Source organism: Jaculus jaculus, chromosome 2 (genome assembly GCF_020740685.1).
Source record: "Jaculus jaculus isolate mJacJac1 chromosome 2, mJacJac1.mat.Y.cur, whole genome shotgun sequence".
NCBI lineage: Eukaryota > Metazoa > Chordata > Mammalia > Rodentia > Dipodidae > Jaculus > Jaculus jaculus.
Genome location: NC_059103.1, coordinates 202951280 through 202974960, shown reverse-complemented (window position 1 = coordinate 202974960; position 23681 = coordinate 202951280). Strand labels below are relative to the sequence as shown.

The window sequence follows — 23681 nt, the reverse complement described above, 5'->3', positions numbered from 1 at the left end:
TAACTGAGGAGGCCGCGACCATCTGAGCTGTAATCAGACATCGCACCAAAGACAGACGCAACAGTGGCCGACTTTATGTCTGGCAGTCAGGAAGATTCATGATGCACCTTAACTGCCTTTTCGTGTAACTTTTAAAGCTGTGTGGTATTCCTGGGTGCGATCCTTAGTTGTCTCTTGCTCATTGTGTGCTGGGCATTGTTCTAAGTGATTTATCCGCAGTGGCCCTTCTGACATAATCTTCCAAACAGTCTGCAGGGGGCAGAGGCGCTGTTACATTTTTGCTGGACAGGTGAAGAATACACCTAACTTCTCCATGGTTACTCAAACAGTACACAAAACTTCCAGGTTTCATCAGTGACGATCTACCATCAGAGCCTGTATGCTTAGTTAATTCACTTTAACTCTGTGTATGAAATGAGAAGCCATAGGCTTCTCTAATATGAAGTCCCCGCACACTCATCTGTGTACTTGGGAAAAGATAAATGAATTTGTTATGATGCATCTGTCAGCCACTGAGTGTCTTACGGGCTCACCCTGCTTAGTCTGTTCATTGGGTGAATATCAAGTCCAAGCACTGACCAAGCAGGAGAGCCCAGATGCTCCCGCGATAGCCAGTCTGATTGAAAAAAGTCCGTGACATGTCCCCTATATTCTAATCTAACACTGCTCATAGCTGATAGAGCTTGTGGGAAATTAATTCCATCCATATTACAGCTTTTACTGAAATAACTGGTGTAAAAGATATTTTATTTTACATTTTCAATCCATTTATTTGATGTGTAGAAAAACAGTACAATGCGTGTAGCAGGAACATAAACGTTTAGGATTAATGAGTGATGTGTCACATATTTCAGCACTCACAAGTGTCAAGACTGAGAAAAAAAAAATACTTTAAGAGTATATGTTTCAAACATGGTTGTTTGGTTTGTTTTTCCTAGTTCAACTTTGTGGGGAAACTGCTGGGTCCACGTGGCAATTCTCTGAAGAGGTTACAAGAAGAAACCCTGACAAAAATGTCCATCCTTGGCAAAGGTTCCATGAGAGACAAGGCGAAGGTAACATGCCATAGACGATGGCTGCTTTGCTGGTCAGTGATGTGTGTCTTTCTGAATCATCATTGAGTTAGGACCTGATCTCAGATGGAATTGCATGGAAGTGTGTTTATACAATGTGACATATTTGTGATTCCCTTTAGAAAAGAAAACTGACTCATTATTTCCAGTTTCAAAATTTTACTATCTTAAATTTGTAGCTGTAATAATTATACCTAAAGTAAGAATACTTTTTTAATTCTAAGAAGTAGTTTTCACCTTATAGGTAGCATAATAAGATTAGATTTGTCATAAGAGAAGTGTCCTATGATCTCACCATCACAATTTTGTGGGAAATTGTGCTTTGGGACTGTTTTATATACTGATGGCTCACATACAGTCCTGTACTGCAGAAGGGTGTTTTGAACAACAGTAGTCTGCCTGTGGTCTCATAAGAGTGTTGAGCAATGATGTAGTTCCTATGTTAGTGTGTAAATACACTCTATGGTGCTCATACTAGAATTTGGCTTCCCAGTGCATTTCTCAAAATGCATTTCTGTCACTAAGTGGTACATGGCTCTACTTGAGTTGATAGTATGTCACATTTAATTTTCTTCTAGTCCTTTAATTGATATCATAAACATTTTATCACATGTTAAAGTTGGTTTCAAAATTGTTTAGTATTATAAAACAGACTGTTCTTATATTTAGGCTAAATATTCTCGGATTTTGAGATGCTAAAAATTACTATAAAATATTTGTTGATTCTTCCTGAGAGAATTTTTCACATGTCATAGTATGTGTCATATTTTTCTTTATTGTCACATGTTCTCGTTGTTAAAGGCTTCGTTTTAACAGTAACCTAATCCACATTCACTGATCACCAAATTGTAAACTGTGAGCATTTTCAATGATGGCTTTACTTAAGTGATATAACCTCATCCATGTAAGTAATCGCTTTATTGGGAGGGTGTGTTCAAGGCAGGGTCTCTCTCTAGCTCCGGCTGACCTGGCAGTGCTCCTCCTGCCTCTGCCTGGAGAGTGCTGGGATTAAAGGTGTGTGCCACCACACCTGCTCTAGTAATTACTACTATAATAAAAGCACACCGTGTGTTTCTCATGTTTGTTGAATGGTGACTGAGAGTCAAGCACTATGTGATATCTTTTAGAGGCATTGCTTCATGTTGGTCCTGAAAAAAAAAAAGATGGTAACATTTTCCTAATTTCAAGTGTGAGAAAACTGAGACACACGATAGTTGAGTTGTTTTCTGGGTTAACCAGAGTAATTCATTTTATTCTATGGTTTCTCTGTTATGAACCATGAACCCAGTACTAGTAGAAAACATGAAATTATACTAGTTGTAGGAAAATTTTAAATATAGATTTTGAGGCCTAAACCAATTTAAGGTACAAATTCAAAATGAACTTTGAATATAGTTTTTCACTTAGGCTAATGCGCGTCAAGTTTTCTCCCCTGCCCCTTAGGCTTCAGTAGTCTAAATATGTCACTTTGAGAAAATGGAACTATATATTGGTGCATTGATCAGAAATGGTTTATCTTGTAGGAAAATATTTCACTCCTGCTAGTGTCTTCATTCAGTCGTTAAGGTTAGTTGGCAGTGGGGCACATGGCGGCAGTGAACCACTCACACAGAAGCTTATTGTCTGTGCGCTTTACTCTGTGTTAGAAAGATCCTGGGCTAGAAGCAGTACATTGACAGATAGAAAGAAAGTGAGGAAGGACACCCTAGATTATGCATTCAGATACAACCATAGTTCATCACTACTGGTGCCTGGCTATCCTTGGAATAAATAGAATCCTAAATATCATCAGGCTTAGTGAGCCTTCCACCGTATGTTTTCACAGCAAGGTTGTGCTTGTTTCTCTTGGTGGCGTGTTGGGCACTTGAGAATGGCAGTAGCCCATCCTTCTGCATGGGGATTTTTTGTTGGGGAATAATGGGCAGTCCCTATACCTCCACAAGTTCTGGGTTGATAAGTGTCCTGAGCAGCATTGAGCTAGATGTCTTGAGAATAAACAACCCAGTCAGTCCACAATTGGTCTTCATGAATTCTTGGTTATTGAATGGTCTGCTCTGGCTTTGTTTGCAATAACCAGTTTTTATAGGCACGAAATTCTTTCCCAGACCATTCAATCACCATTCAGTAATTCTCTCATTTCAATGTGTTTTAACAACATGGACTAGTTGCCAAATTAATATGGGGATTCTGCAATTGTCTTGTCACCCTATCAAGATAGATAACAGCTGGAGGATGACAGTGTGTGATTGCCATCCACCCAGCCCGTCTTCCGTGAACTAGAATCAGAAGTACATGTACTGTGGTACCGTGGGGCCCCCCTGCTCAGCAGCCCTCCAAAGAGCAGCATTAAACCAGAATCCGTCCTGTGGATTCTGAAACTCTTTGGGAATTTCTTCTCCTCATTATGCCATTACACTAGAAGCAAGATCCTTGTTGAGAAGACTGGAATGGAGTGCCACGCTCTAGGGGTATGGCCCTAACTGTGTACCTGTAGCCTACCCCTCTGGGTTGAACTTTGTTCTCTTGCTTTCTGAATTATGGAACAAAAAGCTGGGATCATAGGCCAGAAAGCGACAGGCAAGAGAAGAAAAGCGAAATTGCCTCTGCGGTTCAAGCAGTATGGGAAGCTGTTTTGTATATCCAGAATTACTTGTCCTCTCCAATTTAGAAATCCAGTTCTGAGATTTGTGGTGCTGTGTCGCAGTCGTCCCGACTGGCACAAAGAGAGGCTTGGATGTCTGCACTGCCGCCGGCAGCTCTAGACTGAGCTCTGACTCTCTGTGTTGGGCCTGTCACCCTTTGGCTGCGGGCGGTAAAACCTTATAGGATACTTTTGGCTCCTTGTGCCTTGGACTGGTAACGTAAAGGCCTATGTTAATTAGCTTTCGGTCATGATAACAAACCCTAGAAAGAAATCAGCGAATAAGTCTCAGTCTGGGAGGTGCCACATTGCCAATATTAGGTGGCCCCAGTGTTTGGGGACCTGTGGTGAGGCAGCACTTGGGGGTTATAACAGAGAAAAACAACTACTTCATGGCCACAGAGCAAAAGAGATGAAGGAGCTGAATCCCTGTCCCTTCCAGGCACACCCTCAGTGATCTGTGTGTCCTCTTCCCCTGACACCTCAGTGGACTTGGCCCTTTGAGAGACACTCAAGATTCAAACCAAGTTAGCCACCTTCCTTCACTCTTGGATGCAGTAGGAAACTCCCTTTCACGCCACCCCAGTCGCCTTTTATTCTGTTTGTCAATTGCACTCTCACCTCTGCCACAGGATGGTCAAGTAAGCCATGAAAAGCACCACCCCAAAGCTGAGTACTTGCGATACCTGACATGACGCACAGGCACTGCCGTTACCCCATGAGCTTTATTCCAACCAGCTTTTCCCTGTCTGAGCTCTTGGATATCGATGTTGGTTGATTGGTTTTGCCAGTTTAATTTTAGTCTCCATAGATTCTCAGTCTGTCATACATATTTAATTAAAGAGCTTCCTTTTACCTGGTATTAAATCTGTTTCCAAAAATATTTAATATTGGATTCTAACTGTTCATTATAACAAGTTTAATATGAACCTAATTCATCACATTCTGTTATTTGTTCACTGAGGAAGTTGTTTTTCTAACTGCTTCCTGCTAACCAGCTGTGGCACCTGGTGACCACTTGGAATGCTGTGGTGTATTGAGCTTCTGTCAGTGTCACAGGCATCATGTTCATGCCGTCTGTGTCATGAAGAACAGGACAAGGAGCCTGCCCTCTGCAGTCGTGATTGTCCTACTGTGTGCTCTCACTTAGTCTTAGCATTCGACATCATTCTGAGGCATCGTATTGTAGCAACACTCTGAGATGGAAGCTACACTGTGTTGTCTCCATTGAAAATCCTCACCTTCACCTGCCCATAGTAATATAGTATATGTGGGATTTGAGTGCATAGCTGGAAAATTTACATTATTCCCCAAGCACATTTCTTTCATCATGAACTCGGAGCACGCTGGTGAGAACCCCTCACGCAGGAATGGCACAGTTGCCACAGCGGTCAGTCATCCTTCCTGCTTCGACATAGAAATGGAAACAGGCAGAGATGAACCAGCTTTTGCTCTCTTATGGAAATTATTGTTTTGCTGCTGTCTGAGGAAAACATCAGAAGTGCTTTCTCAGTAATTATTTTCACCAATGAACCACTGTTTTTAAATCTAGTTTTTAAAACTTCGGTTGTAATTTTTTTCTAATCAAGTGGTTACAATGTTCTTATTAGAACAAAGTGCAGTTGATATAAAATAATAGGTTTTATTAAATAAAACTCAAGCAAAATTTCCAAGGAAAAGTGTAGAATGTTATTGTACTCATATATTTCCGTCATTTTTTTTCTTCCTTTCAGTTGTGAATCCACTTTTCATGAGTGTATAGGGAGCTAGGATTCACTGAGTGCCTGTTGTGTGTTAGACCAGAGGTAGATGTTACATACTTCCCTTTGCTCATGCATTTACATAAACTCCCCTTGGTTTCTCAGTGATCCTGTAGTGGGATATTAGTGTTAACGCAAAATCAAGTTTTCAAATTGCTGTTGCCATACATCTGATCTGTCTTCCTCATTAACTTGTGACCAGTATAGCAAGATCCGGGGACACTGAGCTGATCCATCCCTGCTGCGAGCTGATCTTTGTTTTCCTTATAAGAACTCAGTCAGTTAAGAAACAAGGTCTGAACCTTGAAGAATAAAATTCAGGGCATGTGTTACCAGCACTTGCTGGCCTCCCGGCTAGCTGTGAAATGGCATAGAGCTCTTCCTCTGCTTCTTTCTCCTGGGCTAGTGATATTGAAGAAGCCAGGAGGAGAATCTGCCTTCTGCAAAACATTCTAGAATGGGTCCCAGTTACTCTTAATCTTTCTTATTTTCATCTCAGAAACAAAAACTAAATGAAAACCTTCATTCTGATCCTAAGCAAGGTCCTTTCTTTGCAATGAGAGAGCAAGAGTGAGAGAGAGACAGAGAGAGAGAGAAAATATGGATATGGTTGAGTCAGGGCCCCTCACCACTGAAACGAGCTTCATACGTGCACCGCTTTGTAGATCTGGCTTTGAATGGACACTGAAGAGTCAGACTCTGCTCATGAGGCATCACAGGCAAGCTCCTGAACCACTGAGCTATCTCTCCAGCACCATTTTATTGTTTTATGAAGAGTACAATGTTTCACACATAGGATGGCCATGTGAGTGAGCAGGGAACAGAGGACTGAGTGAGTGAATGAATGTGAATGAGCAGTGGTCATAGGAGTGAATGAATGAGTGGGAGTGAGCAGTGGACACAGGAGTGAATGAATGAATGCCAGTGGACACAGAGAAAATGAATGATTGGAAGTGAGCAATGGACACAGGAGTGAATGAATGAATGCCAGTGGACACAGAGAAAATGAATGATTGGAAGTGAGCAATGGACACAGGAGTGAATGAATGAGTGGGAGTGAGCAGTGGCCACAGGAGTGAATGAATGATTGGAAGTGAGCAGTGGACAAAGGAGTGAATGAATGAGTGGGAATGAGCAGTGGATACAGGAGTGAATGAATGAATGTGAGTGACCCCAGTGGATACAGGAGTGAATGAATGAGTGGGAATGAGCAGTGGATACAGGAGTGAATGAATGAATGTGAGTGACCCCAGTGGATACAGGAGTGAATGAATGAGTGGGAGTGAGCAGTGGACACAGGAGTGAATGAATGAATGTGAGTGAGCAGTGGACACAGGAGTGAATGAATGAGTGGGAGTGAGCAGTGGACACAGGAGTGAATGAATGAGTGGGAATGAGCAGTGGATACAGGAGTGAATGAATGAATGAATGTGAGTGACCCCAGTGGATACAGGAGTGAATGAATGAGTGGGAGTGAGCAGTGGACACAGGAGTGAATGAATGAGTGGGAGTGAGCAGTGGACACAGGAGTGAATGAATGAATGAGTGGGAGTGAGCAGTGGACACAGGAGTGAATGAATGAGTCCTTTATGTATTCACTGACCATGTTGGCTAATGATCTCTCGTGAACCACATGCTGCTCTTCAGTTAGAGAGTTTCTGCAGATGCACAGGAAGGGTCTGTGCTCTGCACAGTTGCCTGAACGTGAGAGAAAACCAGAGTGAGATTCAGGTACCTCAGTGGTTTGATAAAGTAGAAAATGTTTGTTTTCTCAGCATAGCAGGTAATGGGCACAGCAGTCAGGGCAGAAGTAAGCTTGGCTCTCACTGAGGTCTGTGCACAGCTGGAGCAGTTGGGCACGGGAGGCAGGAGCAGCCAGAAGAGGCCACTGGAGACCAAGGGCAGATGATCCCTTACAGGCCACAGTCAGAACAAGGGAGAGCGCCCCCCAGGAAGAATGCCTGCCGAGAGCTCCTGGACTAGCAGGATAAGACATGGGGCTCTAGCCTGTCCTAGGGTGGTGTCTTCTGGTAACAACCACATGTCACATAAGTTTTGGGTTAACTTACTTTCCTTTTCATGATAATGAATTTTCACATGATCTTGTTTTTAGGAGGAAGAGCTGAGGAAAAGTGGAGAAGCAAAGTACTTCCATCTCAATGATGACCTGCATGTCCTGATTGAGGTGTTTGCCCCGCCAGCAGAGGCCTATGCCCGGATGGGACACGCCCTGGAGGAGATCAAGAAGTTCCTCATCCCCGTGAGTGTCCTGTGCTCTGCCAGCACTGCTGTGCCCGTCCCTGTGCCTTCTTGGCAGAGCTGCTCTTTGCATACCTCCTTGTCTGTTAAAAAGCTTCTTGTTTGAGGTCAGGTGGACCTCACATAGGAGGCAATGAGCTGGAAAAAGATTAAATAATACTGCTGTGTTCACAAGAGTGGGGAACAGTCATTTGTTCAGATGTGGGGACTACAAGTTGAAAGGTTTTATGTGATCTGAAAATTGCTCATACACTCATTGGTATCGTCCACATGCCAAGCCTTACACTTGGTGTGGGCGTGCAAATGTGAATCAGAGCGGTCCCTGCCCAGGAGGTACATGTAGTTTAGGGAAAATGGAAACTGAAGCCATTGATTTCAGAGCAGTTTGATAAATATTACGACAGATGTGACCATAACATTCCCAGGAGGCATTGCTGTGGGAGACCTTAGCAAGTGTCTTCCAGGTGCATATGAGGCTGCTCTCATTCTGCCATAGGCCTTGACATTGCCAACAAAGTTCCTTACAGGGCACCCATCTCCACCGTGGTTATAAAGGTTAACTTTAGTCTGTGTGCGATTGCTTTGCTGGCCGCCAAAGAGCTTTGTTTGATTCACGTGCTCATGGCAACGAAAGCATTCACATTTGGCTCTGTAGACAGTTTATTTTAGAGACGCTGGCATGTAGCTGTCTGCAGGAAGTCTGTCCTCAGTGATCCTGCATGGGGCTGATGGATTAACTTTTAGACAATGTGAATTATACTGCTGTTTATACGAAAAAGTATCTTTTAAATCATGACTGCCTTCAAAAGGTCAGGGTGTGCCACTGCATTATTTAACAACCTAGGAGCTCACCACTGGGTTGTGTCCCCAGCCCAGGTCTGCGCACAGCGCTCAGGGTGTGCGGTGCATGTGTGCTGATGATGCCGTGCTCACGGGCCTACGCAGTTTGTGCTGTGACGGGCCGGAGTTGTCTCTTCACATAGATGCCAGGAGAATTGTAGCCAATGAGTAGCCTGTTGTTTCCAGAGGGGGCTGTCCTGCGAGCGCTCTGTGACCCCAGGGCCCTTCCAGTCCTCAGTCAGGAGAGAGGACCGTAAGTCTGGATGGCTGAAGAAAAACTCCTTGCCTTCCACAGGGTCACAGGGTTTCTCTGCTGTCTCCTCCATGTTTTATTCAATATTCTTTCACTTAAGACTTTGCTCATTTTTGAGTTAATACTTTGGTGTGACTTTTTTTTTTTTTTTTCTGTGTAGATACTCAACTGTCCTAGCGCCATATGGTGAAAACATAGTCCTTTACCCTGCGCAATGGAGTTACTGGGAGAGGGTTCTGGGTTCTCTGAGCTGGTCCCCTGGTTTGCATGCCCTTCCTTTTGCCAGCATCATACTCTTTAATCACTCTTGCCTTTTGCTAAACGTTATAGTTGGTTTCTACAAGTTGATCTTTTGTTTTGTTTTGTTTCCTCTTCCTCTTTTTGTGTGACAGGTGTTGCTCAGGCCAGCCTCCATCTTCTTGGCCTCCAGAATGCTGGCATGACTCCTCTGACCACCCTACCTGACCTCATTTTTCTGTCCCAAAGTTGTCTTGGCAATTGTGGCTTCTTTGTGTTTTTCTGCATGTGTTGAGATAAGCTTGCCAATTTCCTATTTTTTTTTTAACTGACAACTTCCATAATTATAGACAATAACCCATAGTAATTCCCTCCCTTCACTTTCGCCTTTGAAACTCCACTCTGCATCATATGGAATCTTGCCAGCTTCTATAAAGTTTTTGTTAATTTTTAACTTTGAGTGAAAAATGTAGTTACTATGGAATGTTTCTTCAGTTTTTGAACAATCTTCTTTTATATTCCTTAACGTTGTTGTGTGGTGGCCAGTGTACTTAATAACCTTGCATTTATTTTATAAAAGTTATTTCTCAGTATTTTGTTTCATGATTCTATTATGAATGAAAGTGTCCTTAACTTTCATTTTCAGGCAGTGACGCAGTATGTAGAAGTACGCTGGTGGCGTCTGTGACCTTCTTGGTCCTTGTACTAATTCTGGAGCATTGTTCCAGTGGAATCGCTATGACTTGATGAGATCTTCATTAATAGTCATGGTTACATGACATGTGGAATCAAGGCATCTGTTAATAAATACAATTCTTAATTCCATTCTAGATGTCTTTACTGTATTTTTCCTCTTGAACTTCCTTTCCTCCCTTCCATTCATATGATCATGTGGTGTTTTGTGTTTTTTTTTTTTTTAAACTCTATTAATCACAGTGTGCTGCAGTAGTTGATGTCCTATGTCAAGACAGATTTGCGTTTTACTTGGTCTTCTTCCTAGGGCATGTTTTGCTTAAGGTTTTCATACCTGTCAACACGAGGGTATTGGTTTATATAGTACCATGTTTGTATCACACATTTTCCTTTACTGGTGGCCCTCTTCCTGTGAATTGAGCTGGCCTATACCACTATTCTGTGCCTTTATTGTAATATAGATGTGCTAACAAAATCGTTTACTGGGAGTGACCATTTCATCAGAGTTCTCAGTAGGAGGTGATACAACTCTTTGGTTGACCGTTCTTACACTCAGCACTTGAATGTGCCACCATGGCACACCTGACCTCTTTTGGGTAGTAATCCTTAGCCCCCTGTCCCTGTGCGTGACTCAATACCTTGAGTTCTTTATGCTATTGTAGTGTTAACCTTCTGGGTTATGTGACTGGGGGACTTCAAACAGAGAGTTACAGGGGTTCAGGGAGTTTGCCTATGCCTGCACTAACCAGATGACATGCACGCAAGGGCGGATGCATAGACTGGAGGGCAGGCAGGGCTGTGCTGCCTCCTGGTTAGGGCTTGTACAGCATAAGCGTGTGTTTCAGAGGATCCCCTCAGTCTGGTTTCCCCATCAACTTTCTTCTAACACTCCTTGCCTCTTCCTGTCCTTGGTATTTTCTTAGTCACCCCTGTTCCATGTGTGTCCCATCATCTTGTTTTTGCTTCTATCAAGGCTCTGGCTCTGATCAGTGTTACCCTGGTGAATCTGTTTGAATTATGATGCTTAAGCTCTCTGCACGTTTACATTTTTCTTTAATGTGGACTGCGTTCAGTTCTTTGAGGTTTTCTGTCTTTTGTCCAGCTCTCAATGCTGACTTAGTATGTCGGTGTAGCTGCTAGTGCCGATCAGCCTTGGGCTCCTTTCCCTTTGCCCTTTTCCCTGCATTCCTCAGATCGGATGGCTGTTTGACCTTTCTTCAGGTTCATTTCTTGTACCATCTTGCAAATGCTGTTAGCATTCTCTAGAGACTTTTCCTTGTCAGAATGCCACTTTGGTTTCAGCTCCTCTTTCACAGGTCTAGCATCTGGACTGTCTCCAACAGGTTCTTTGGCTCCTGTCTCCCTCCCCGGGAAAAAGCTTTACATTTCCTCTCCTTTCTTTGCTTGACTCTTGTTGTTGACAATTCTAGATTTCAGATAACATATTGAGGCAAGCCCGAGTCTTGATTTACCTGCTTCTCAGATGGCTCTTTGTGCTGGGTTTTATCTTCCATTATCAGGTAGTTTAGCTGGATTCCGTTCTTCATACTAGCAATATAGCTGTTAATGTTTTTCTCTTCTGTCATTTTAGCTTTTAAAAGCCTGTCCTGAGAGCATGCCGTGTGTGTCCACATTGCTTAGACAGTGGTCAGTGCTTGTCCTTCAACACTTGCCTCAAAGCTGCTTCTGCCAGTGGGAATCTAACACGGTCCTATTTAACGAAGGCTTTGACTTTCTGCTGGCCGACTTTGTGACCCCCTGCACGTGCACACACTCCATGCAGGATGGCTGCCGAGAGCTTCCCAGGCCCTCCATGGCTGGCCTCTCCTACTTGTGCCACATCCCCTTCCCTCCCCCAAGACAAGTCAGGACTGTGTACTGCTCTGCCGGCCTCCCGTGTCCCTTTACTACTGAACTTGTCCCACCTCTCCACAGTGCTGCGCATGGGGCTGTGGGCCTCAACCTTGGGGAACGTCGCAGAGTATAGCCCCCAGAATGGGGAGGAAGGTGGTAATAGCCGCAGGCATAATGCTACTCTTGCTTTTCCTACCTATGAAGTAGGTACCTTGCATCAGTTTTCAGACTCCTAAATTGATTGCTTGGAACCATTTTGGCCACATTTTTTGCTATTTAATATGGAGAAGCTTTACTTAGCCTGAAGTACTGCTATAACTCTCTTCTGGTTGCTGGAATGGAACACCGACCAAAAGCAGCTTCTAGGAGTCTCTAGGGAAAGCTCTCCAATGACCCCTATGATGGCATGAGCAGAGACGAGGCATAATCTCTGCCACAGTAGGTAGAAAACAGCTGCATGAGATTGAGCTGAACTAATCTGGCAAACTAGTGGCTAATAAACCTCCAGGGCCCACCCAGCAATGTGCCCCCCCCGGCAGAGCTCTACCCCCCACATTGCCAAGCTGGGGATCAAGAATTCAGAATGAGTTGATGGAGAACACTTAATTCAACCACAAGTACCCTGTAGTACTTTTGTTGTTTAAAAACTTATCTGATCTGGGCTGGAGAGATGGCTTAGCGGTTAAGCGCTTGCCTGTGAAGCTTAAGGACCCCGGTTCAAGGCTCGGTTCCTCAGGCCCCACGTTAGCCAGATGCACAAGGGGGCGCACGCGTCTGGAGTTTGTTTGCAGAGGCTGGAAGCCCTGGTGCGCCCATTCTCTCTCTCCATCTATCTGTCTTTCTCTCTATGTCTGTCGCTCTCAAATAAAAAAAAAACACAAAAAACTTATGTGATCTGTGACCTTTGTTCTTATAAGTTTATGTTAAGTTTCATTGTTGAAATCTGAATAATATCGTGTGCATATTCCAGCATTAATTTAGCTGGTTCTCAAATAATGGCCATTAAGGATATTTTCCCTTATGTTGTAATGCCAACAATGATCCCAGGATTCACCTTCAACATAAACACTGACATATTTTGGTGAATAAATGGGAAAAGTAAATTCTTCTCAGAGAAGCTCCAGGCTAACAACAGACAGAGGAGACTCGCCGCCTGGAAGAGCTCACAGGTGTGGATTCGAATTCTGTCCCTTCTCTGCTCCACACACCTAACTGGTGATGCGTTCAGCTTTACTTTTCAAATGAGTATTCTGTGAGCCATCAAATATGATTTGGTTGGTAAATACAGTGATTATGACACCAGTGACCATCTAACATTAAAAGAGTCAGTTGTCTTAAATTGTCTAAAATCATCTACAGTGAAATTCAGTTGGTTAAATGTAGACCTCACCTCAGATGCAATTAGCTCTAATTTTCTTTTGTACACTACCATAATTTTTGCCTATTTTGATACACTTTGTAGAGTACATTAAAGATGGACTTTAATTATACTTTTTGTGGCACCATTACAACTACCTAAACATACCGCATTGGTTTTACTTTCACTTTTTAGAGCTTTTAATGGTGTTTTTGAGCAGGGCCTCAGCTGTAATATTTTCCTATGAATCTTATTTTTAACAGTCTATAACTGAGTATCACACCACCTAACAATTTTCCACAAGACAAATACTTAGCATTTTTCTAACACATTTTATTTAGAATGTGCTTTGCAAATTATTTATTAATCTTCGCACATTCATAGCAAAATAATTGATAACATGTTTGCACTCCTTTTTGGACAGGTTGAAATAATGAGAGAAAGATTCAAATAACTTCTCTTGGGTTAGAACACCTATGATAAAGGCAGGGTATAGTGAGCTGCAGAGTCTGCGGTCCTGAGCCTTTCTGCTAATGGCAATGACCTTCAGTAACTGCCTTTCTGTCTTAGATAGCCGCACCCTCCCTGACGGCAGTTGAGCCGTTGCTCTTATCCGCGGCGCCTTCTGCTGTCAGCTTCAAGTTGTGTGTTGCATACTACTTTGGGAAGTAAGGAACATTATCTTTTCGTTGTAAATTACTATTTTGTTTTCAGACTTTCAACTCATTTTATAAATACTTCAGGGAATTCCTCTGAATCTTCTTTTCACCCTCAAGTATGGGCATGCTTTTCCTGTTTAAGCATCCTTCCTTCTTCCCTTCCACTGGAACCCTGTCTGGGGCTTCCTTTCTGAAGCCCTGCATGCAGAGGAAGCATCTAGTCTTCCTATGTGTAACTTAGCCTCTTTCACTCGGTATCTCTCCGCAATGGATTCTGCTTTCTCCACACTACTGGTTCTGGATGAATAGTGGCTCCATGTATTATTAGAAAATCCTCCAGAAATAGAACTAGAGAGATTGTGAACATAACATTGACTTCCTGTGATAGTTAGCAATTATCTTCTTATCTTTCTTAGTTAATTGCCACACTCTTGTAATATCTTTGGGAAGATTTGCTTCCTGGGCTTTTATTTGTGTTCATTAATGCTCAAATAATCTTTTAAAACACAAACCTAAATGTGCAGTTTATCTTGTAAAAACCACTAGAGGCGACCCCTCATTCTGAACATTTGAAGTTATCTTTTAAACAGCATAAGGCTTCCCATGATTTGGCTCCTGCTTTCCCCTGTTGTCTTTACAATCCAGCAACATAGCACCTCCTTTGCTCTTTTTATGTTTACTTATTTACCTAATGCTCTTAGGCTGTGGCCTACTGTGGCTCAGAATTCAGTCTCCTCCCTCAGATAACAACTCTTTGATTTACTGAATTTAATCTTACTTGGGTCCTAAAAAGCGTTTTGTCTTTCTGTGTGGAGCATTCATTCACACTTCCTCCGACAGGCAGCCTGTTCTGCTGATAGCCTGGTCAGGGGATGGCCCTCATCTTGATGTAGGCGTTGCAGTTGGGTTCCCTTACCCTGCAGTGGACTTGAGGGTACGAGGTGCCTCCCATCGTTGCTGAGTTACATCGATGGTCTTGTAAGGAGAAAAGAAAAGTACATGTTTCTAGGAATACGATAACTCAGTACATTTTCGGAATCCTGGATGTCACTATTTGTGTGGTATCTGGATGGAAACATACAGGAAGAATGTGAGTGTGCTTTCTGCGTCATTTTAATCGTTTCACAGTGCTAACCACTTTTTAGCCCTATTTTCTTTAATTTAAAAGTTAAAAAATGGTTTTCTCTGGACTCTGCTCTTTTCTGTGTAGGACTATAACGATGAAATCAGGCAAGCGCAGCTGCAGGAGCTGACCTACCTGAACGGTGGCTCCGAGGGCACAGATGTCCCCGTGGTTCGAGGGAAGCCCACGCTACGTACCAGAGCCGTGGCCACCCCAGCAGTCACCAGGTGGGTGTGACTAATGGGTTTGCTTTGTTCTTAGGACAGCAGGCCTCTGTAGCATTTTGAATGTTGCCTTCATTCATAGCCAGAAAGAGTTGTTAGCCTCTCTTACACAGCCTGTGTCCATGCCTTGTAATGCCTCATTGAGGAGACAGAGAAATTTGCACCTAGGTTTAAATATAACTTGTACTGTTAGCTAGTGGCTTTCCACAGATTATTTTTTGGTCTAGCATTACTTCTTCAATTCTGGGAAATGATGCTTGTTTGCGTGTCAGTAAGCAGCACTGGTACGCACCGAAAGACAGCCCCCATGTCTCCGGTACCAGCTCGTGCTGCATTGGCTGGGCCCTTTTCCACCACCTGGGCTAGGTGCAGAGTCAGGCACCAAGTGGATGCCATCTTATTCATCCTCAGTGCTCTGGGATAGATGAAATTTACTGTGTTGGTCCATGCACACACAGTATTCATTTCTGTCTCTGAACTCATGATTATTTTATAATAGGAAAAAAAATGTTTCAAAGCAGTCAAAAAAATCTGATAATTCGTACTTACTTTGAAATTATTTTTAGTTTTTAACATCTATTTCAAAAGAAGTCATTGGAAAAAGAAATAGAACTCCTCGTCCTTGTCATTGTTGCCAGCGATGGGTTTCTCAGTGGAGCTCGGGCTGTCCCACGACTCAGTCCTCACCCCTCAGCCTCCCAGCGTAACACTGTGCCCGGCTCACAGTACAATTTCTTTTAAACTGGAGAGTACAGAGCTTATTCCCCCTTTCAGATAAGCTATTAGTAGAACTTAAAAAAGAATGCTTCTATATTTCCAACTTCATCTGGGAATGAAAAATTGCTTCCTGTGAAGATTGACAGAGCAGTTACATGTGCTCCTGTGTTGTACACAGAGCCGAGCATGGGTCAAGCATGGTTTCTCTGTGACCCATTTCATGACACTGCACATGTAGTGGTCAGTAAGTGGTAATGTCTCATGTGTCAACTTCTTTATTAGTAAGTTCACTTGAAATCATATGAAATTACTTCTTAGATATATTAGGTTCCTGAAGCTGAGGGGACAAATGACCACACATGCACAGTCCAAAAACAGTGCAACTTTCTTTCCTCACAGGATGGTGTCAGTGTCCAAAGTCCACGTCATTAGGCCAAGTGAGGGGTGTTGGCCAGGTCCTCTGGACCCTCCAGGAGGAAATCCTTCCCTTGTCCCTTTCAGCTCCTAGTGACTGCCTGGGTTCTGTGATCCGTGGCCCCATCACTCTTGTCCCTTCCTGCGTCTGCCTTTCCCCTTCTGTCTTCCTTCTCTTCCCCTTCTTATGGGGGTTCCACCTGGGTAGCTGGGACACCCCTTCCATTGCAAGATCTGGAATCAGAGCTTTCAAAGCCAATTTTCTAATTAAGGCAGTCGGGGCAGCTCCAGGGCTTTGGGCAGAAGAATGGTGGTTGTTTGATGCTGTTCACCCTCCATGTGCCTCCTTAGTCTGATCTATGTTATGATGGGAGCATGCACATTCCTTGACTGACTGCTATGTGCAGGGCAGAAAATTCAATAAGAATCTGAGAATGTCTTCATGTTGTGTGTGGAGCATGGCGTGTACTCCAGGCTAAGTGTTCTGCTGATGCCCTTGCAGGTCAGACCTGTGGATCCCACTCAGAGTACTGGAGGCTCAGAGAGTCTTCACATCTTCCCCCAAGAGAACAGAAGCTGTGTAATGATTAAAAAAAGAAAAAAAAAAGAGCCTCCCAGAACTGATACTCATTCCCTTTCTTTTTAGTGGTGTAGGTAGGTAGATGTAGAGACACCGCTCGATGAGATGTGACATTTCAGCCAATGTCAGCACATGTAGTGGTGGCCCTATTAGATTATATTGCAGTTAAAAATATTCCTATATTGGTATGGCAACCGTGGTGTTGGTTTAAAGTAAGACATAGCTCAGGTGTCTGGGGAAGTACTGGTGTTAAAAACAAACTAACGACAACAACAAAATCATGATTTTCCTGCCCATCCTGTAAAAGCAGAGCTACGACCTATATTTTGGATCCCCGTTTTTGCCTACAGAAACGTTTTTAGGCAGTTTGAAGTGCCCAAGCATCAGTTTTCTTGGCCATAGAGGAACAGTGGAGGCTCACCCCTGGTGCTGTGATCCGGGCATGTGGCCTGCCCGGGTGGGCTCGTGCCCAGGATGTTGAAATTAAGCCTCTCCTTTTGTAGTAAGAGCACTGGTGCTAAAGGAGCTGCAGAAGTTGTAATTTCCCTTTGTCACATACATGTTTCTTACTTGCTTGGGTTCGCACTCTGCCTATGGTTTTCTTATTTTTCATTACAGAATTATAGAACACTTCTCTGTCTGAGATGTAAACGTGTGTAAGAATGGAATAAATACTACGGAGTACCCCAAACAGTGCTAACTTGACCCTCTGCTTACAGGGGAAGAGGAGGAGTGACATCCAGGCCTGTGGCTGTTACCGTACCACGTGGGACCCCAACTCCCAGGGGAGTCCTTTCCACCCGCGGGCCGGTGAGCCGGGCGCGAGGCCTCCTCACTCCAAGAGCAAGAGGAATCCCCCCAACTGGGTACAGACCTCCACCGCCACCCCCAACCCAGGAGACCTATGGAGAATATGTAAGTGAAGCTGGGGGTGGCAGTCTGGTGATGGTGTTGCCTCAGCCTAGACACTGCACTGCATGCCGACACCAAGTCCTTCCCTGTGCCTCACTTTAGATGTCGAACATTCTGCCGCACTCAGGAAGCACTGGTTAACCCCTAAATTGTTAGTTGTTACCAGTGGCACAAAAATCATATGACCCCTTTTTCGAGTGGCCTCAAAGTAAGGAATGGAGGCAGAATTTCAATGGTGGGGTGTAGCTCTGGTTGATGTCACATGCCGGGCTCTAACGTGACCTGAGTGGAGTGCTGTCATATTCGACTTTGTCACCTCTGAATCATTCCTTCATGTCAAGCATGATTGAGTGTAAATGCACCAAGACATCCACCTTTAGATCTTCCAAATTGTGCACCTAACTATTGGATTGCTAGTGAAAATTCTTTTTGGTGGAGAAATCAAAAGTTCTATATTTTTATTTTTAACGATTCATTGATTCTTCAATGCAATTCACTGGCTTAACATAAGAGAAAGAAATACAACTGTGAAAAGTGGGAAGGAGTGAAAGAATTCTTTAAGAATACCATAAAAACACCAATCCTTTTGAATTCTTAACTTAGCTTCCTCCTTCCTCCTGGGTGGAGAACAGGTGGAATTGGGGAAAGGGAACGGCAGTGAAGGAACTGTGGTCAGGAATAGGCGGTAATGACGGTGGCAACATGGAAGAGCTAGCAAGCTCATTTGAGATACTTAGCTCCCCATGGTACACTTTCTAGAATGTTACAGTAATCTCTGGAGCCACTCAAATCCACTAGCTTCACTTGTGGCCACCTTGTCACGCTCAAACTGCACTGACCCCTCCTGCGAGTATGCTGCTCCCCGGCGACTGTGGACCTGTGCTTACGCCGCAGGCTGTGCCTGGACTGGCTGCTCCATGTCGTCTGTCTTGTCTTCCTCCTTCTAGACTCAGGTTGGCTATTATTGGGGAAATGCCTAGGAGGGAATGGCTGCCCATGAGTATCACAGCTGTTGCTATGTGTCTCTCTCCATCTGTGCTGTGAACTTGGGGAGGACAGAGATGGACAGTGCTCATCTCTTTACAGTTAGCAGAGAAGTCACACTGGAAGATCAGTATTTACAGAAAACCAGAATTCTGTAACAATTTCCCCATCCTGTTATTCAGTTGTGGAAGGATGTGGGTCTTCTCATTCTCTTCTACCTCATAACTGCATGTGCTCCTGTTTCCCAGTCTTCTTACCCAACAGACAGTGACAATCCCACACTGCGTTCTTCCACCAGGCTCGCTCTCCGCACAGGAGCAGGGACAGTGAAGTGGGGCGTTACTTGCTGTCCCTATAGGTGGCCTCCATTCCAGCCTGCTTGGGCATCTCAGAGGCAGACATGGCTGGAGGATACACTGGGGATATCAGTCAGGGCTGTGGGCAGCTGTATCCTGAACTGGATTGCGCTGTATACAAATATATATATATATATATATATATATATATATATATATATATATATATATATATATATATATATATACACATACATACATACATACATACACACACACACACACACACACACATACATACACACATATTTCCCAGAGCCTTCTTCACACATATTTCCTCTTTGTGCTCCATAGAGACTGCTGGAATGCTTCTGTGTGGGCCAGACACATTTCCTTTGTCTCAGAATGTACAATCTAGTCAGTCCAGACAGAAAAAAAGGAATGACAAATTCAAACATTTCTTATCCAGAAAGGCAAAAAGGGAGAGGCCTGCTTGCTCTAGTCTGATTTTTTTTTTCTCTCATTTATTCTTAAATTTCTAGCAACTGATAGAATACCTAGTACATGGTAGGTCTTCAGTGAGTACTTACTAAATGCATAGTAGGGAGGGAATGGATACTCCTGTGAAGTAAGCGCCATTGCCACCTGCTCAGGTGCCTTCTTCTCTCGTGCTGACTTCTCTCGTACTCCCCCTTTGCCTGCGTCGTAATGCACATGGAGCTGCAGTGTGGAAGCCTCCCGAGAAAGGTCCTCGTGAGCTTGTGGTCTAGTTGTTAGTGCAGTTACTGGCACACTTAGTAAATATTTGCTAACCAGCCTTTCCCAGAGACTTGGTACATTCCCTACATAATGATTGTGTCCCTTAATACTCCGTAATTACCTATTTTAAGCTACTTTGAGGTAGTGAACAAAAATGGAGAGCTCTTAGGAAGAGTGGAATGACGTGAGGATTAAAACAAACAAAGCAAAATAAAAACAGCCTTTTCACTATTTATGTCACAACTTCCGTGCACTAGGAAAAGCTTGTCATTCCTCTGCAACTAAGAAATTTGATTTCTTTTAAAAAGTATTTTATTTTTTAGTTGCCCTACAGAGATTTAGACATCATGCGTTCTGGCTCTTTCAAATACAATTTCTCCTCCTCTCCTCCCTCCCCCCACCATCCTTCCCCCTTCTGCTTACATGTCTCATGTGTCTCTTGTCCTTCCTTCACCTCTCTTCCTGGTGTTCTCTTTATATTCGTTCTTGCTTACGATTCTGCTTGTAGCGATTACCTTCTTGATGCTAGGACAAAACACTAGACCAGAAACAGCTCCTGGGAGGAAAGTGTTAATTTCACGCTTAGTGTTCCAAGGAGAAGCGTGGTGACGCCATACCAAGCATTGCAGGCAGCCAGTGCGCGTCTTCATACCTTGGTGAATGGCAGGAACAGCAAGAGTGAGCTCATTAGCACTGTCAGGTGGGCGGCACCCCAGTTCCTGGGCCCACCCCCAGTAGTGATACACCACCTCAGCAAGTCCCCACTGCCCCCGGTCTTTACCAGCTGGGGCCTATGTAGGAGTCTTAGTCACATGTACGCGTGCGTGCGCACACACACACACACACACACACACACACTAGCACGCAGGCACGTGGACACACATGCATATGTGGCCCTAAGGAATATTCTTCATTTAAGCAACCACATGACCTTTATAGATTTGACCCTTGTTTGTAAATAATACATATAAACAATTATGGATATTGGAACCTAAGCCCCACATGTCAGAGAGAACATGTGATAATCTGTCAGTCACCTACTGGGCTAACAAATAGATAGCTCCCAAAAGAAAAAAAAAAAAAAAAAACAACAAGTGATCAGTAAATGATTTTGAAAGTGTTCAACATCTCTAGCCAGCAAAAAAAAAAAGTAAATTAAAACCACTTGTAGCTCCCATTTTACCTCTGTCAGAATGGCTATAAGCATTAAAAAAAAAAAAAAAAAAAAAAAAAGCTGACAAGAAACCCTGGTAAAGGTATGGGGAGACGTTTACAGTCATTAGGGACAGCAGCATGGACGTGCTTAAAGAAACTGATCTAGAACTCCCATATGACTCTTCACAATAGCTGGGAATTAGAATCAGACCTGATAGCCACTGACAAATGAATGGATAATGAAAATGTGGCATGGTACAGAAAAATGACATGAAATTTGCAGGAAAAAGGGTGAAACTGGAAAGGAGCCTAATATATATTGAGAAAAGTGACCCAAACCCAGAAATGCAAGTTTTAAAGATTTCTTTGAGGCTGGAGACTTATATCCTTAATAGAACATTTATATACCATTCATATGTTCCTGGATTTGATCACCAGCACTGCAATAAATAAATAAGATAAACAAAGTCCTTCAAATATATCTCTAGTGACATGTTTTATTTGTATAGAATTTGTTTGTTTATATTTAACCAAGTCAGTTTAGTTTTCATTTTCACTTTGATTTAGAATTTACTGTTTGAAGCTATTATTTCCACTGTAAAAGATGGGGAAAATTACCAGTAGATTAGTTAAAGCAGAAAACTGGGAGGAGGCATCTTGTTTCAAATCCTAGCAAGCCCTCTGCTTTTCTGAAGGTGCATGTTTTGGGCTTAAAATAGTCAATCTTCTTCCCACTCAGAGTCCAGCAGAGAGAAGTACTCTCATATCAAGACAGGTGCAGACAGGAGTATGTGTTCTACTTGTTTTTGCTAAGTAGTTAACCCATGAGATATGTGTGTGTGAAGAAACCTGACAATTGAAGTGGAATTTATGTTTTCAGGGTGAGCTTCTGGGGCATGTGATTATGCAAGCCAGATGTTCTTATATCACAAAAGACTGTGGGGGGATGTCATCCAGAAGGACATGGGTCATCAGTGTGTGGCACTATGGGATTACTGTTGCTAGGCTAACAACCATTGCTGACCCACGACCTCCTCTCAGTTAAGATTTAACCCTTACAAATAAGTGCAAGGAAACCAGGCAGTTCCAAAGGAAGAAAACAGGGAATCCCTTCCCAATCATTTGAGAACACATTGGGACCTTCCCTTCTCCTGTTAACCTAGTAAAAATGTGATATACTTACCCTCAGTCCTCTGGTTGAAATTAAGAAGGCAATTTCCCCCAAATGACATCAACTTACTACTTTTAACCAAATAATTAAAAAACTGAAAAAATTAATTAGTGTATCCTATAATACATTCACAGAGAGAGAGAGAGAAAGAGAGAGAGAGAGCGCGCGAGAGAGAGCACTTTAACAGTTCACAGTGTTAGTGGAATTACACAAAAAGTCATCCTTGGCATACCTGTGAACTTCTCAAATAAAGCCTTTGGTGGTGATTTGCTTCAGGGCAGAACGCAAAGCAAGCATGTATCAGTCTCTTAGCATGCATGTAGTGCCTGATCTATGGTCTGTGGGAGACCTTGGCTGTCATTTGTGAGGCAGGGCTGCAAAGTGCAAGGCTCGTTCACTGCTGTCTTACCACAGTTTTCTTGAGAGGAACAGCTGAGTGGAGGGCCTCTTTCTCCTCTCACCTCCTATGCTACTGCCAAAACTTCACCACACATTCGATTGCTTCCCTGAATTCTGACCCAGCTTACCTGAACATAGCACAGATCTCACAGGTTGCTACCTACAACAGTGACCCCACTTTAGAAGCCACTCTTAAGTGATGGGTCCCCTACTCACTCACATTTTCTGTCTGACTTGACTTCATATTGTAGGGGCAAGTAACCTCCTCCTTATGTTTATTAATTTGCCAGGGTGGTCCAGAACTCAGGCTCATAACTTATTTATACTCTTATATTATTACCACTCCTCTGTCATGGGCTCAAATAACAACTCTTGTCTAAAAGAAATTGTTTATTAGTAGTCATGTATGAATGACCATGGCCTTGGAATATGCATTCCAGTTACCCCAATGACCTGTTCCTGACAGCTTACGTGTCCTTTCTTAGTCAAAGATTAGGTCAGTGTGCTACCTTACCTTCCCCGCGAGGAACTATTTTAGTATTCCACTTCTGGAAGGATCTTACTGTCTTCAGAATTGAGACCCTCTGCATGATGTCTGAGGGCCTGATTGTCCTTTGTCTGACTGCCCAGCCTCCTACCCACCAGCTCCTGCCACTTCATACTCCATCTGTCCCAGCCGCAGGTCCTGCCCTCCTTGCGCTCTTGCTCTTCTGTGTGCCCTTTCCGGTTTCACCCACACGGCCTCTCTGATCACCCTGCACCGTGCAGCCTCTCTCTCGTCCTCATCACGCACTGCTGGTGTCAGAGGAAAACATCACAGTTGAGATTAAACTTCTTAGTTGTCTTTTTTTAAATTCAGGATTTGAGCAATACTTCATAAACGTGCTGAAATGTTCAACACACTTTTACATAGAAAGAGCTAAAGAAAGCAGAAACAAATAAAAAGCAGGTTGGTCACCTCACAGTGTCTGTCTTTGTAAGGTGAGGACAGGGAGACAGAACAAGAAGAAATTTAGTAGTTAGCATGGGTTACTTCTGGTTACCTTTTCAGTGTAAGGAATAAGGCATGTAACATCATGCTAATTTAACTGAAACTATCCTGTTTGCGAGTTTGGCTCCTAATTCTGATTTCTCACAAAGTCAGATTAGCAGTTTTGTGCTAGCTTGGTGATGCAGAAATTCAGTGTAAGTGATTGTGCTCACTTCATTCTGATGTGTATTGGTCACTCGTCCAACACAGTGGGCTTCTGTGATGTGTGCTTTGTATCTAGTTTGTTTCTTTAGTACTGGAAACTTTTCTTTGTCTCCAGTAGACTATGGG

At 43.3% G+C, this 23681-nt stretch overlaps 1 protein-coding gene across 2 annotated transcripts in view; it reads left to right on the top strand.

Annotated features, from left to right (window-relative positions):
- Positions 1-23681, top strand: part of Khdrbs3 (KH RNA binding domain containing, signal transduction associated 3) — a 152204-nt gene that overhangs the window by 83525 nt on the left and 44998 nt on the right. For both annotated transcript variants that reach the window (XM_045144477.1, XM_004656182.3), the window contains exons 3-6: positions 939-1055; positions 7588-7734; positions 14837-14976; positions 17404-17599. In XM_045144477.1, coding sequence (XP_045000412.1) covers positions 939-1055; positions 7588-7734; positions 14837-14976; positions 17404-17599 — 600 coding nt within the window. The remainder of the gene's footprint in view (positions 1-938; positions 1056-7587; positions 7735-14836; positions 14977-17403; positions 17600-23681) is intronic.